This window comes from Barbus barbus (genome assembly GCF_936440315.1).
Source record: "Barbus barbus genome assembly, chromosome: 2".
NCBI classification, from domain to species: Eukaryota; Metazoa; Chordata; class Actinopteri; order Cypriniformes; family Cyprinidae; genus Barbus; species Barbus barbus.
In genome coordinates, this window is record NC_136730.1 from 42,375,068 (window position 1) to 42,391,829 (window position 16,762).

Below are 16,762 nucleotides of genomic sequence, written 5' to 3' on the forward strand. Positions count from 1 at the left end.
AGAGTAGGGAAAAGCTCATGCACTCTTCTCCTGAATAAGCTCATGTGAATCAGGCATGCAGGTTGCAAAACTAATAAAAGTAAACTAACAGACAATCAAGTGTTCTTATTAGACAGTACAGTATGATCTAGAACCCATGAAGATAAACATTATTCCCATAATTGGAGTAAGGAAAAGTAAGATTTGGAAATAAAACAGTGGAAGGATGCAACAAAATGCTTGTTTGTAATATATGAAATATCTAAACACACATTTGAAATACAAATCGATGCATTAATTATGTGATGTCTGGACCGCCCTGTTTATATTTATACACCGTTATAAAACTCATTACTTCACATCTCTCTTGTTCTCTGGTCTACAGGTTAAGACTTTGAAAACTCACATGACAAGCTTTGAGAATTATTGTTGCAGGTGTGGAAACTGCTGCTCATAACTGAAATGCATGAAAGAAACATTTTCACACAGGGATTCATCTAAGATATGTGTGAGGTATGATTATGATTTTAATGGAAGCATGTTGCAACTGAGCCCAAGTGATTCTAAAGACAGAACATGGGAACATACTGGATCTAAGTATCGACCGTTCATTTTTGCAGTGATATTTTGTGAAATTAATTCTCCAGTTTTATTTCATAAATCATGTTGTCAGCCAAGTTGTGCTGTAACTTATGTCCACTAGGTGGCGACGTTGTGGGGAACATTGGTGAACTACATTTATAACTTTAATATTATGATTTGCCCACAGTTAAACAAAATATTCTATATGTAAAAGTGCTAATTAGCTTTTTAATTAATGTAGGCTACAAATATTTTGTGGGGTAATAAGTTGGAGCAACCTGAAATCAACTCTAGATACTATAAGACAGAGGTTTAAAGGGACAGTTCACCCAAAAATAAAAATTCTCTCGTCATTTACTTACCTTTCACTTGTTCTAAACCTGTATGAGTTTCTTGATGATATGATGGTATGATGGGAACCAAACAGTGGACTTCCATAGTAAGGAAAAAAAAAAATACTATGGAAGTCAATGGCTACCGTCAAACTTTTGGTTACAAACATTCTTCAAAATATCTTTTGTGTTAAACAGAAGAAAGAAACTCATATAGGTTTGGAACAAGTGGAAGGTAAGAAAATGACGACATCATTTTTGGGTGAACTATCTCTTTAAGAGATGCTTTGAAAGACATTTCTTTGACATTGACAGAGCTCCTCCACACAATGGTCAAAACCTCCAAATGAAAAACAAATACTGTATGGCTACAGACAGCCTGATGTGCTTAGTTAGTTAGCTCAATAAATAAACCCACATGGTAAGATGCGTTTGAGAGCATAGTGTTGAAAACATGTAAACATAATGTGACATTTTTCACAAGGACATTATAATTAAGATACATATAAGCAGCATTACTTTGTAACAGTGTTTCCTAAGACAAATACAACACTTGTGCTTTGATTTGCTACCTGTAGCTTCCAAATCTATAATATAGCATCTTGATCTAGTTGGCAAATGATTCTCAACAAATAATAATAAAAAAAACCTTAAATATCTGTTTTAAATATATTTTAGAAAACATACAACATCTTAATCTTTATTTGACTTTCCACCTGTTTTGGCTGGACCCGCTGTTATAGTTAAGAACATTCTGGAATGATTCTGTAGAAATCTAAAGGCTGCAGAGTCACAGATTTGTACTTATTGAATGAAAGAAGTATGATTTATTACTGATTGTGCTTAAAAACGGAAACAGTTAACATACCATGAATTTGTGTTATGTGGTGAATTTTTATTGTCATACTGTGTGTGTGACACATTAGTAACTTAAAGGAATAATTTTGGATAAATAGTATAGAGTTGGAAAAATGTAGCATTACATCACTTGCTCAGCAATGGATGCTCTGTAGTGAATGGGTGCCGTCAGAATGAGAGTCCAAACAGCTGATAAAAACATCACAATAATCCACAAGTAATCCACGCCACTCCAGCCCATCATTTAACATCTTGTAAAGCAAAAAGCTGCATGTTTATATCACCATCATTAAGACATTTTTAACTTCAAACTCTTGCGTCCGGTTAAAATTCATATCCTCTTTCCATAATACTCTTCATCCAGTGAAAACGTCACCTTGCCTCAATCAGAAGAGAAATCTGCACAGATCAAGCACCGTTTTAAAGTGAAAACAATCCAAATCAGTTCTAAAGAAATATGGACAACAGGGGATAGACTTTTTAACTGGAGGAAGCATTATTATGGAGTATGGACTCGTATTTTGGTGAGAAGCAACAGTTTAAAGTTAAAATGCCTTAATGATGCATTTGGTTTTTACAAACACGCACCTTTTTATTTCACAATACATTAATTGATGGACTGGAGTGGTGTGGATAACTTGTGGATTATTGTGATGTTTTTATCAACTGTTTGGACTCTCATTCTGACGGCACCCATTCACTGCAGAGCATCCATGGGTGAGTAAGTGATGTAAGGCTACATTTCTCCAAATCTGATCCCATAAAGAAACAAGCTCTACATCTTGGATGGCCTGAGTTTGAGTAAATTTTCAGCCAGTGATAATTTTTGGATGAATTTAGGAATTAAAGGGATAGTTCACTTAAAAATGTTCAGCAGAACAAAGAAATTCATACAGGTTTGGAACAACTTGAGGGTGAATAAATGATGACAGAATGTTCATTTTTGGGTGAACTATCCCTTTAAGTAAATGGTATGTCAAATATTCCTTGTAAATTGTTGCAATTTAAAAATGGATTTATGCAAAGAAATTCATTCTGTTTGTGTTTAAGGGCCAATGTATGAAATGTTACTTTAAGATGTACAATGGCTTGTAGTTATTTAACAAATTTGGAGAAAAAAGATGATTAATGGAGTAATCTACTTAATTAAAGGTATACATTTTTATACAAGTACAGGTGCATCTCAATAAATTAGAATGTTGTGGAAAAAACAAAAAAATTTATTTCAGTAATTCAACTCAAATTGTGAAACTCGTGTATTAAATAAATTCATTGCACACAGACTGAAGTAGTTTAAGTCTTTGGTTATTTTAATTGTGATGATTTAGGCTCACATTTAACAAAAACCCACCAATTCACAATATCAACAAATTGGAATACTTTATAAGACCAAAAAAAAAATATTTTTAGTGAATTGTTGGCCTTCTGGAAAGTATGTTCATTTACTGTATATGTTCTCAATACTTGGTAGGGGCTCCTTTTGCTTTAATCACTGCCTCAATTCGGCGTGGCATGGAGGTGATCAGTTTGTGGCACTGCTGAAGTGTAATGGAAGCCCAGGTTGCTTTGATAGCGGCCTTCAGGCCATCTGCATTGTTGGGTCTGGTGTCTCTCATCTTCCTCTTGACAATACCCTATAGATTCTTTATGGGGTTCAGGTCAGGCGAGTTTGCTGGCCAATCAAGCACAGTAACACCATGGTCATTGAACCAGCTTTTGGTACCTTTGGCAGAGTGGGCAGGTGCCAAGTCCTGCTGGAAAATGAAACCAGCATCTCCATAAAGCTTGTCAGCAGAAGGAAGCATGAAGTGCTCTAAAATTTCCTGGTAGATGGCTGCGTTGACTGTGGTCTTCAGAAAACACAGTGGACCAACACCAGCAGATGATATGGCAGCCCAAATCATCACTGACTGTGGAAACTTTACACTGGACTTCAAGCAACATGGATTCTGTGCCTCTCCACTCTTCCTCCAGACTCTGAGACCTTGATTTCCAAATGAAATGCAAAATTGACTTTGGACCACTAAGCAACAGTTCAGTTCTTTTTCTCCAAGGTAAGACGCTTCTGACGTTGTCTCTGGTTCAGAAGTGGCTTGGTAGCACTTTTCCTGAAGACGTCTTTGAGCATGGAGACTCTTGATGCACTGACTCCAGCTTCAGTCCACTCCTTGTGAAGCTCTCCCAAGTGTTTGAATCAGCTTTGCTTGACTGTATTCTCAAGCTTGCGGTCATCCCTGTTGCTTGTGCACCTTTTCCTACCCAAATTCTTCCTTCCAGTCAACTCTGCATTTAATATGCTTTGATACAGCACTCTGTAAACAGCCACACCTTTCGTCAATGTTCATCTTCTGGATCATTGCCAAATCAGCAGTCTTCTCCATTATTGTGGCTTCAAAGAACAAGAGATACCCGGAATTTATACTGTAGGGATGGTCATTAATTGATCATATTTTGAGATACTGATTTTTGACTTTCATGAGCTGTAAGCTCTAATCATCAAAATTAAAATAAAAAACTTTTTAAATGTTTTACTTTACATGCAATGAATCTAAAATATATGAAAGTTTCACTTTTTGAAATAAGTTACAAGAAAAAATGAAACTTTTTCACGACATTCTAATTTACTGAGATGCACCTGTATATGACAAATAAAAAAAAAATGTATTTGATATTAAAAATGCGGTTAATTTTGCTTTATGGATATGTACTGCTAGTAAGCAGACGTGTATCATCGAGGACGTCGGGTTTGTGGAGTATAAAGGTGGTTATGTGTGCTGGCCTGCCAACAGAGTCCATTCAGATGTTAAATGATGTTCTCAAAAAGCTGCATTGATCTCATGATGTTCTCATCCTGTAGGGAACAAACGGACACAGGTGAACACTTTAATAACACCTCACCTGTGGAGACTAATGGACTGTCGTCAGGACAACATTCTGCTGCAGGCTCAATGAACATTATGTAAGGAACTTTTCTCTCTAAGCGCTCTACTCAAGAAAATCATATCGTAAATGTTTTCAAGAAAGACATTCATGCAGAACATGACATTCAGAACAAAAATAGACTTACATTTTGACAGCAGTCTATAAATTCATCTATAGTGACCACTCCATCCCTGTTTTTGTCCATTTTCTGTCAGGACACAAAAAGGGTCAAAAGGTCAGTGTGTTCATTTGAGGTTGCTCTATTCATTTAGCTTTAGACAATTTTCTTGCTTAGAATTACATTTAGACAATCTCCATGATAACATCAGCAGAAACCAGATCTGTAGGATCATTGCTTTACCAATGAACCAAAGTGCTGTGTCTGGCAATCATTTCTTTTTTCAACATTTTTAATCACCCTTTTATGGAAGCCAATTTCCACCACATAAGGGGAAAAAAAATCATGCTTTGGTAAATGATAATGATAATTATGACATTAAAAGGCTCCAAAGGTCAATGTGCTTTAGACATTTTTCTTGCTTAGAAGTACATCTAGACAATCTCTATAACAACATCAGCAGAAACGGTAGGATCCTGGTGATATATAACATTGGCTTTACCAATGAATGAAGTTTTTCACCATTTTTATTCACTTTTTTACGGAAGCCCATTTCTGCCATATAAGAGGGAAAAATTATGCTTTGGTGAATTATGACATTAAAAGTCATAAATATGAGGTAAAAGTCACAATTATGAGATGCACAGTCACAATGAGATAAGGTGACATTAAAAGTCAAAATTATGACAGTCAACATTTTTGTCATAATTTGTATCTCATAATTTCAATTTTTATCTCACAATTAGGCCTTTGTATCTAATTTCCAACTCTGTTTACTAAAATGTACGATAATTTTGACTTTTAATCTTAGTCATATTTATGACTTTGTCAAGCCACAAACAAGGTCAAAAGGTCAGTATGTTCATTTAAGGTCACTCTATTTCCTATAGATTTAGAAATGTTTCTTGCTTGAAAATTACATGAAGACAACCTCTACATAGCATCAGCAGAAACTAGATCTAGGCTCCTGGTGATAAATAACATGGCATAGATGAGAACATTCTGGAAATGTACTTGCTTTACCAATGTCCTATCTAGCAAATATTTTCTATATGAAGAACAATCATGCCAATCTCACCTGGAAAAATATCTCCACATGCTGTCGTGGAGTTTCCTCTTTAAGTACGGGATATGTGCATTTCCCCATCATGTCGTAGATGGACTTTATGATATCTAACATTTCCTGTGAAACCCAAACAATAGACAGGCATGTTAGTGTTTTATATGATCGCTTGTCATGAAAGTGATTTTCTGGTAAGACTTTACAGGTTTGTTAACATTCATTAATGCATTTGGTATCATGAACTGACGATAAAAACATTTTCCACATTTATTAATATGGTATAAATTTATTCCTATTGTCTATTTTTAACTTGAAAAGTTAACAATGTATTAGTTTATACATATTTTTTTTACAGTTTTATGTAATACAATTTTATGCCTTGACTTTTTTTTTACTTTTGTGTCATAATTATGACTTTATATCTCAATTTCTAATTTGTCTCTCATATTTGTGACTACTTTGTGACTTAGTATCTCATAATTTTGACTTTTTGTCAATTTCAACTTTTCATGTTTTTCAACTGTTAAATTATTACTATACTATTGTCCATTAACTTAAAAAGTTAAAACTGTTTTAGCTAATATGGAAATTAACACTAAACTACAATAATAAACGTTCATCGTTCGTTGTTCGTTCATGACACAATGAAGTCATGTTATGCAGTGTTCATTATTACAAAGTGTTACTCATATTTTTCAAGTATTACCTCTTTTGTTATATATCCATCTTTATTAATATCATACAGGTTAAATGCCCAGTTAAGCTTCTCCTGAACGGTGCCTCGTAAGAGAATGGAAAGACCCATCACAAAATCCTGTAATGCAATAAAAGACATTGAGAAATCAGTCAGAAATCATAACAACATAAATCTGTAATTTACAGCTAGAACATAAATGATGATTATTCTGCTAAACAAACTGCTTCATTTCACTTGATGATATGATACCTCGTGGTATTTTAATGGTTCTATTATAGATCTCACTAAACCAATATACATGCAAAGTGCATACGTGAATGGAAATAAATGTCTTTAATAACCATTTTCCAAATGATAAGAGGAATTCTTTCAGGCTGAACTTTTCACATGAGCACTCAAGGTTTTTAATTACCAGATATGACAAATACGCTTTGGCAGGAGCTAAATTGCTACAGGACAAGCCAAACTTTGTTATTAAAAACAAGACGAGAATATTCTCATTTAGTTTAATTATTGTTTTGCTGGGGACCAGAAATGCTTGTTTATTGCCAAAGAATGACATCCTTGTTGTGTGCAAATTGACGGTTCAGTGGTGGTTAAAATGTTTCCTAATCTCTCGGCAATACACAAATTGCACAATATGTTGTCAGTCAAGACATTTATTCAACAGCGGTCAAGGATTTTATGGTAAAATAAATGGGAAATGGCAGTATTTTATATGTTGAGTGTGGTAAATGTATTTCATTCATTCATTCATTCATCCATTTCTGCCACATAAGAAAAAAAATAATGCTTTGGTAATTCATGATTATGGCATTAAAATGTAAAAATTATGAGATACAAATTCAAAATTCTGACAAAAATACTAACATTTTGTCATCATTTCTAATTTGTATCTCATAATTTGACACACTATACCAGAATTTTGACTTTTGTGTCACAATTATGACTTTCTATCTCATAATTATGAAAAGTTGAAATAGTCGAAATGATGCAATAAAAATCAGTTTTTGTCATGATTATGAATTTGCATCCCATAATTTCAACTTTTGTGTAATAATTATGAATTTTTATCTCATACTTTTAAAAATTTGACTATCTCATATTTATTTAATTTCTACGACATTTGTCTAATTTATTTTAAATGGTCCTACATTTATCTATGATATAAATTATTTCAAATTTTATTTCAATCTATTTTATGTTATTTCATTAGTCTTTCAGCTAAAACTGCATGCATTATATCTATAAAGAATTAGCACAAGCGCAAGCGTTCACGTTCAAATATCAAACTGCAATTCAGTGTCAACAATAATATGTGACCCTGGACCACAAAACCAGTCATAAGTGTCAATTTTTCAAAATATTTCTGAATAAATAAGCTTTAAATTGATGTATGGTTTGGTAGGATCGGACAAAATTGGGCTGAGATACAACTATTTGAAAATCTGGAATCCGAGGGTGCAAAAAAAAAAAAAATCAAAATATTGAGAAAATCACCTTTAAAGTTGTTCAAATGAAGTTCTTAGCAATGCATATTGCTAATCAAAAATGAAGTTTTGATATATTTACAGTAGGAAATTTACAAAATATCTTTACTTAATATCCTAATGATTTTTGGCCTAAAAAAAAAAAGAAGATCATTTTGACCCATACAATGTATTTTTGGCTATTTCTACAAATATACCCCAGCGACTTCAGACTGGTTTTGTGCTCCAGGATCACATATTAGGCCATGCATGTGTGAGAGAGATTGTTTTCAGAATGCTCTCATCGTATTATTACTTACCTCAAAACTGACAGAGTCACTGTGATCTGTGTCGAATGCATTGAACAGAAAATGTGCATACGTTGATGCATCTGAAAAACAAAACAGGAAACTGCTCAGCTTCAATCACAGTAATGTCATTACCTCATTTCATAGCTTATTCTGTTCAACAACAAAGGGGATGCATAAGCTTGCACAAGCTATGATCCATTATAATATAAATAATGCAAGCAATGTGTGTATGTGAATGGGCTGGGAATGAGCAGGGCCACGTGAGAGAGATTTGTCACAAACCCCAACAAATGATGCAGAGAAGCTCAAACCCATAATTATAAAACTACTCCTTTGACTTTGCAGTGGCACAAATCATGTGACTCAAAAGAGAAGAGAATCACTACAACAGTCATTTCCAGTGGGAGACCTCCATTCAGATCAGTGGTGTGTGTGTGTGTGTGTGTGTGTTGGTCTGCTGAAGTGACAAGGAAAACTTTCCTCTGGGAGATTTATAGTTCTATAAATTCATGTTCCATTTCTATTTGATGTTATACAGTTTCTGAGTTAAAGCCATAGTTACACACATAGATTCATAAAGATGAGATAAACATTAGGCCCAATCCATAATGATGAGATTATGAGAAAATTAAAATGATGATAGAATAAGTTTTCGTCATCATTTTGATTTATCTCCTAATTTTGACTTTCGGGTCACCATTATGACTTTTCAGTTTTTAATATGAAAGTCAAAATTATGAGACACTAAATAGAAATGATATCATAAAAAGTTTGTTGACATTATGGCTTTTTAGTTTTTCACAGTTGTCAATTATGGAAGCCCATTTCCACCACAAAAGAAAAATGTTTTGGTGAATCATAACTATGAAAGACAAAATTATGAGATACTAAAGCATAATTGTAAGATAATAGTCAAAATTATGAGATAGTGGAAATTATAACATGAAAAATAGAATTTTTGTCATAAATATCTGCAATTTTGTGTCATCTTTCAAATCATCTTATTTGATGTGATAATTTCAACTTTTTATGTTATGATAATGCAGGACTTTTTTCTTACGTGGCAGAAAAATATATTATATTACTGAAAACAGTTTTTCCAATAAGCCTGTTTTGCAAAAATAAAAACTGCAATTATACAGTATTTTTTATGAGATAACAATAATAATAAAAGTATGTTTTTTTGTCAGGTAACCTAAAATGGTAAGATTTAAATTAACTGGCTTATTCAAGTCTAAAATATTATTTAATAAGACTGAACTACAACAGCTTACACCGACAAAATATTATAAAGGGTCAGATCAGGTTGTATTGCTATACAGTGCTATACAGTATAAATATAATGGAGAATATATGACTTTAAATACACTCACCTCCCTGTGGGAAGAACTTAGAGTATATTTCCTTAAATGTGTCTTCATTGACCACACCACTGGGGCATTCCTGAAAAATACAGATACAGACATTTCCATCACAACGTTATTGAGGAGTGAGAACCATTATGTGCACGAACATCCAAATAGGAACTGGCACCATTGCTGAGCAATAAACACATTGTCAATTCTCATTCTAATGTGCATCATAAATGAAAATGTGAAGCAGCAGGCAAACACATTGTGCTAGAAGTGCATTTGCTGCATTGAACATAATCTCATATGACTCTCCTTCATTTCAAATAAACGAGTGCTTGTCAGACTTCTACATGTTATCCCAGATCACCATTCTTTACTCTAGTATCACTCATCACTAGGTAATGGTAGACTTCATATATGATTTGTCTATGTCTGCATGTTGTATTAATAAATAGAGAGGAATGTGCACGCTTAAAGCTTGAATTTGCATTTGATTTGACATGATGACTTGCACTAAAAATGATGCTTTGAAAATCAGATCGACCTCCTGAAGATGACCAATAGTTTAAGCTGTCATGCTTGTCTGATGAAACGATCTCAAACGTTGTGGTTTAGTAAACACATTTAAGAGCGGCTCTTCAGAAATGATCCTTTCAAGCCTCAGAATGAATTATGAGAGGACGACTGCTGTCTCACAACATCAGCAATGCAGTTTCTTTATTATTCTTGTTAAGAGAGTTGGAAGAAGTCTGGTGAAGATAAATAAACTAGTGTATTTTATTATTTTTGAAACTGTAGCAGATATAACAGATGCACATTATTGCTTTTATTTAAATATCACTAAAGCAGTGATAGTCTGACAGATAAAGGCGATTACAGGCTGAACTTTATAAGACCCCTATTAAGCAAACCTTTATTAGGCAGTTCCAGCATTACTCATGTGCTCCCCTCAATATGATAAACCAGCTAAAATAAAGTGAAATCACATTTTTAACAATACATCTCCCTTGACGACAGACACAAAAGCAATACAAGGAATTAATGTCGTTGTCTTGTGGAAGATGCCACCACTCTCTGATTTGAACTGTTAGATGTATTGTTTTAATTCACTTGTTTGTACCACAAAAACTGAGAACTGTAATGTTCTTTAACTAGTTTATGCGAAGCACAATACTAGATTCTGACGGCTGGTTACCATTCGGCTTTATAAGGAGAAACAGATAAATAGATTAGCAGCAAAGTAGCTTTAATATTTAGTTTGAGGGCGTGTATTCATCCTGCCGGTTGCAATTTAAAGTGAGTAATAGATTTGTCATTTTTGTTGACATAATCTGTGCTATTATATGATGAAGACCAAACATCCCACACCCACAGCACAAAATAAAGTCCATTCTGATGTTTATGTCTCATTCTTAGCCTCATTAACTGTCTTTTATACCTGTAACTTGTGCATGATATCTTATTTAAAAACAAAAATATTTTGCGCTTCCATAGATCATATAATGAAAGAAATCTATCCATACTGCACTCCTGCAGTGATAAACACATGCCTCTGTATGTCATATGAAGGATCTTAACAGTGTCATTTGGACCCCAGGAATTGGATTAGATTACATAGTAGACCAGGACGTTTTTCAAGATGATTGCTGTTGCTTTATCATAAATGGTTTGGCAATTGCAGCAATGATGAAACATGCTTTTACAGTGTTACTATTTCAAGCAAGGTATAAGTGCGGAAAATTGCTTAGTTTTTAGACTAAGTTTTCTGAAGCCATACGGTAGCTTTATGTGAAGAAAAACTTGCAACTTAAGTCATTTACTGACGATCTAGAACCCAAATTTTATTCAAACGTGTTAAATCACATTAGTGATGCCAATTTTGACTATTTTCAAACGTGAATTTCTGTGACTTTTGCAGTCATTTGTGATTACTTGATAGGCATTTTTAAATACATTTGCACTCATGAAGAACTTTTCATGATTTTTTATTTTATTATATTCTTTATTTTAAAAAGCTGTGCATGACCATGCATGAAATGCATTTTCACTATGAACATTTCCATAACTTTTCTCTGTCTCTTTCAAGATCTGAATAATTTCCCTGTCTTTTTCAGGCCTGGAAAGCCACATTTTGAAGATATTTTCGAGTTTTTCATGACTGTGGAAATAATAAAAGACTGATCTTTAAACTAATTCGTTAAGAACTTTTTGGAAAACACATTGCATGTTTGGAACTGACGTAATGAAGCGTCCGTCTGCAGGGCAAAATTATTGACTATTATAAAGTGGCCATGTGTACCAGTACATGGCAAACATGGCAAAAAAATATTGCTTTCTCCAGTGAAAAAGTCTGTCTGAATCAGAAAAAAATATATACACAGATCAAGAACTGTTTACAGGCAAAAACTGTCCAAAGCAGATCTAAATAAATACTGTATGTCAGTGGGTTTTGATGTGAGTGGACAACAGGGATGGAGAAAACAATATTATAGATAATGGACTCATATTTTGGTGATGGGCAGCTTTTCACTTCACAAGACGTTAATTGATGGACTGGAGTGGTGTGGATTATTGTGATGTTTTTATCAGCTGTTTGGACTCTCATTCTGACGGCACCCATTCACTGCAGAGCATCCACTGGTGAGCAAGTGATGAAATGTTACATTTTCAATCAAGAAACAAGCTCATCTACATCTTGGATGGCTTGATGGTGAGTACATTTTCAGCAATTGTAAATTTTTTGGGTCAAGATAACATTTCCAAAGACCCACTGTACACTGTCATGATATGCATGTTTAAATGGCGATTCACCCGCTATTCTGCATCCTGAATTTTTATAAATAACAACAAAAATTGTCTGAAATGTGTCCTCTGCACCACCAATTACCTTGGGCTCTGCTACATGAAAGAAGCCCTATAAGTTGTTTTGTCTAATCCAGCTCTTCACATCTTTGACATAAAAAGGCTGTGTCTTGAGAAAGTTCTGTGTTGTTACAGTGAGCTCTGGTTAATTAAAAGGGATTGTCTTGTGTTGCTGTCATCCACTGTCTCTTGTGCAGGCAGCGTGAGAGAGACCCCATGTAATTACCTTTTAAGAGACACACCGCTCTCATCAGAAACCATCAACCTGCCAAAGTCTTCTCAACATTATCAAAACTCCAGGAGCACTGCAGGGTTCATTAACAGCGTTAAGATACACAGACTGTAATTAAAATATTTTTTCAGCTTACTGAAGCATGATCATTCACTGACGGCACACAGAGGATCGAGGACAGAATATCTGGCATATCTTGGTTTTAGCTTACCACTAATTCATGGGAGTCATGGGAAAATACAACCGTAATAACACAAAGGAAAAGTCTGAATGAAGCCGAAACGATTCTGAAATACTCCGTTAGTAGCAGATTCAGTTAATTTTTCTCTTTCAGCTAATTTGCAGATAATCAAGTTTAATTTAGGCCCGGATCATTTGTGGAGTGTAATTAACCTAGTAAGAAGAAAAATATGACCACCATCTCTCATAAAAGCAAATCTTCTCATCTGTAAAATCCACTATGAACAGATTATTGTGCATGACTTGCACTGATCTACAAGGTTGATTTCCCCCATACAAACTTCTCTCAGCACTATTTGGTTTGAATTTGAGTCTGACCACTGAACAATGCACTTATTTTTATTTATTCCTTTGTAATTTTTGGAGGTAGCAGTTCTGGCGCTCTCGGCATGATAAGAAAAAAAAAGTATCATTTAAAAACGTAATAGTTGTTTATTTACCTGAACGCATTCTCAAATCCTGATCAGTAAAAAAATAAAATAAAAGGCAAAGTTCTGTCATTTTGTCATCCTCAAGTTGTTTCAAACCTGTAAGAGTCTCTTTCTTCTGTTGAACACAAAATAAGGCATTTTGAAGAATGTTGGTAACCAAACAGTTGCTGGCAGCCATCGACTTCCATAGCATTTTTCCATACTATGGAAATCAATGGCAATTTTTAGGCAAACTATCCCATTAAGTTAGTTTAACTTGTGGTTTAGATTTGTTTATGTTTTTGAAAGAAGTCTTATATGCTTGCATCAAGGCTGCATTTATTTGATCAATGATGCAGTAAAAACAGTAATATTGTAAAATATTACTACAATTTAAAATAACTAATTTCTAAAATGTAATTTATTCCTGTAATGGCAAAGCTAAATTTTCAGCAGTCCTTACTTACATCCTTCAGAAATCATTCTAATATGATGATTTGCTGCTTGATATTTTTATTGAAACGTATTTTTATACATTTTACAGGATTCTGTGATGAATAAAGTTGAACAGCATTTATTTGAAATATAATTTTTGTAACATTTTAAATGTCTTCAATACTACTTTTGATCAATTTCATGCATCGTAGTTGAATAAAAGCATTAATTTCTTCTAAAAAAGATACTTTGAATCGTAATGTATGAATGCATGATTTCTGCCTCAAATGTTTTTTCTTTTTTTCTTTTTACATAATTAGCAAAGATACAAAAGATCTAGAATTTATAGGTACAAGTTTAACAGTAACCATGCGGGGTTTAGTCAAGTCAGTGTTTAATATTTGCGTCTGGTAAAACAAAAGCAATGGTGAGAACTGAGGAGTAATAAAAGCAGCACTGTCTGTCTGTCTATTGTCCAATAAATGAACAAACAAAAGTAATATCCACTCTTTTCTCTCTGACTAACACTGGCATCCTTTGAAATACAGAAAAAGATATTAATTGAAGAGAAAATCCTTTCTAATGGCAAATATCTGACTATGACATTTCAATGTTATCATGGACAAAAGTGGCTGTAATCACAATGATAGCAAAACCAGTGTGGGCCAACAAAGCAATGTATCAACATGATAATAACAAGCTGTGGCGAGCCAGGCCTGTCCCACATGACACACCTGCTGAGGTGTTGCACACTTGCAATAGCATGTTGAATGTGCAAGTCTGTGAAATTCACAAGACCGTAGGGTGGCCAACTCAATAATTGAGGTTTCAGAAGAAAGCACACATGCCCTCAATGTACCCTTTTGCTCAGCCCTACAACTACATCATCAAAGTGTGCAGTCACAGGAGGAACGAGAGGGCTTAGGGCGGCATTTGGGACAGGACCCTTGACAATGATTTACTAATTAAAACTCTTTTGAAGGATTTTAGAACTTGATAGTCAAAAATCCAAGAAGCAAAAGAATCAGAAATGGCAGGTGATATTAAAAGTGAAATAATAAAAAAGAAAACAGATTTAACATTTACAGTATCTGGGACACCTCATGGGAAAATGAATAAGAGAGTATCGAGGGTGCCAGAAAACCTCAGCGCAGTCGTCGCTTGCCAGCGATATGTGTGTGTGTGCTTGTGTGGTCTGAAGGAAGGATTACCGCCTCTTCTGATATCTCCCCTTGAGAGTCTGATAATAAAGGACCATTGTGCCACTCTCACGCTTTGTCACCTGACAATTTGGGTCGAGTTAATTCGGTGTTGTCTCATTACATTGTGCACCAGAGGTGAGAAAGGACATTTATGCCTCTAGAGACCTTTCCTGACCTGATTATTGTAGCAAGCGTGATAGTTTTTCTTCAAAGTTTGGCATGTTCCACATCAAACCAACGCTCAAAAGGAATAAAAAAATCCATAACTTTATACTGAATGCAATCGAATTCAAAATGAAAAAATCTAACTCTGTTTCTGAAGTCAGAAGCATGAACTCACATTCTTAAAGCCCCGATAGAGGATTTGAAGTTCTTTGCGTGAGAAACGCGTTTGAGCCTCCAGCTGCTCCAAAGCTTCTGGTCGATGCCGTACAGCAGACAGCTCCAGCTCATCCTCAACACTATCTGTAGAGAAACACAAAACATCAGGATTACGACCCAGCTGCTCACACTCAGAGCAACAGCGTTCATATAAAATTCTATTTTTGATAAATAAGTAGTGGATCAAATAATGATCTTTGTATTCAACAGGGAATATCAGATGTACAGATATATGAGATATAAAACCTTTTTTAAATTTGTAAGTACATAAAAGCACAAGAACTTAAACACAGTTACATCAGCCCGATCTCACGGCAATTCGTACATATTTTACGAGGTGGCTAATTCATACGACCTCACTCATGTGATTGAATTTGAATCATTCACTCAACCGATTTGTTCAAAAACACTGACATACTGACAAAGAAATACATACTTCTTTTAAATAAGTTCTTTGTGACTGGGAGTATAGCGATCACATGTAATTAGAGTAATTGTAGTATCGTTACCACTTCATGCAAATAGCCCTGTTTAATAACACAATGCATAAGGATTTAAACAGAAGCATTCTTTGGCATCTAAAGTTCTTCATTAAAAACACAAAATAGACCATTTTAACAATCAGCAAAAACGATGACAGTTAATCATTTGCGAGCCTACTTCCAAAATTCAATACAATTGGTATTTAGGATTTGCTGCAGTGTTGTTCCCAGAATACAAAAATGGTCAGTACTGTATTTGATTTGTTTTTCTTCCAAGTTGGCTGTTCAAGAACATAACCTTCCCAAGAACAGAGCAGGAGGTATTCAGACGACAAATCATAATACTCAGCAGCTGAAAGACTTGAGTACAGATGTCTTTGGCTTACATAAGAATATGAAAAGAGTGAGAGAAAGAGAAATACAGAGGTCAAAGATGAAATAGTTAAAGAAATTGAAATAAAGGATGGACACTACACTTGTGAAAAAGTAGTACACTTTAGCATACTTTTAAAAAGAGTACTTATTATGGAAATAAAAGACTTTAAAGTGCGAACTAAATGTAATGTTGAATGCAAAGAAAATACTTAAGTGTGTTTTTTGACCCACTTAAGTAAGACTTAAGTGCATCTTTATGGCCGGGTTTCACAAACGGAGCTTACCTTAAGTCACGACTAGACTTTAGTTAATTTAAGATATTTAAGGAACTTTTACAAAAATGCCTTTGAAGAAAACATTAAGGTGTGCATCTTGACACAGAACAATGACACTGCCATATTTTAAGATATGTCAGAGCAAGATATTTTCAGTTGAGACAGCTCAAATATGCATTTTAGTC

At 34.3% G+C, this 16,762-nt stretch overlaps 1 protein-coding gene across 3 annotated transcripts in view; it reads right to left on the reverse strand.

Annotated features, from left to right (window-relative positions):
• Positions 1 to 4,554: 4,554 nt before the first annotated feature.
• The window catches only part of LOC306881979 (Kv channel-interacting protein 4-like), a gene marked incomplete at both ends in the record, with an annotated part of 175,098 nt that continues 162,890 nt past the window's right edge, over positions 4,555 to 16,762 (reverse strand). For 2 of the 3 annotated variants that reach the window (XM_079436383.1, XM_079436384.1), the window contains 7 exons: positions 4,555 to 4,602; positions 4,819 to 4,881; positions 5,870 to 5,974; positions 6,561 to 6,668; positions 8,341 to 8,411; positions 9,705 to 9,774; positions 15,405 to 15,529. In XM_079436383.1, the coding sequence (XP_079292509.1) occupies positions 4,555 to 4,602; positions 4,819 to 4,881; positions 5,870 to 5,974; positions 6,561 to 6,668; positions 8,341 to 8,411; positions 9,705 to 9,774; positions 15,405 to 15,529 (590 nt within the window). The remainder of the gene's footprint in view (positions 4,603 to 4,818; positions 4,882 to 5,869; positions 5,975 to 6,560; positions 6,669 to 8,340; positions 8,412 to 9,704; positions 9,775 to 15,404; positions 15,530 to 16,762) is intronic. The other variant, XM_079436382.1, reaches the window with a different exon arrangement.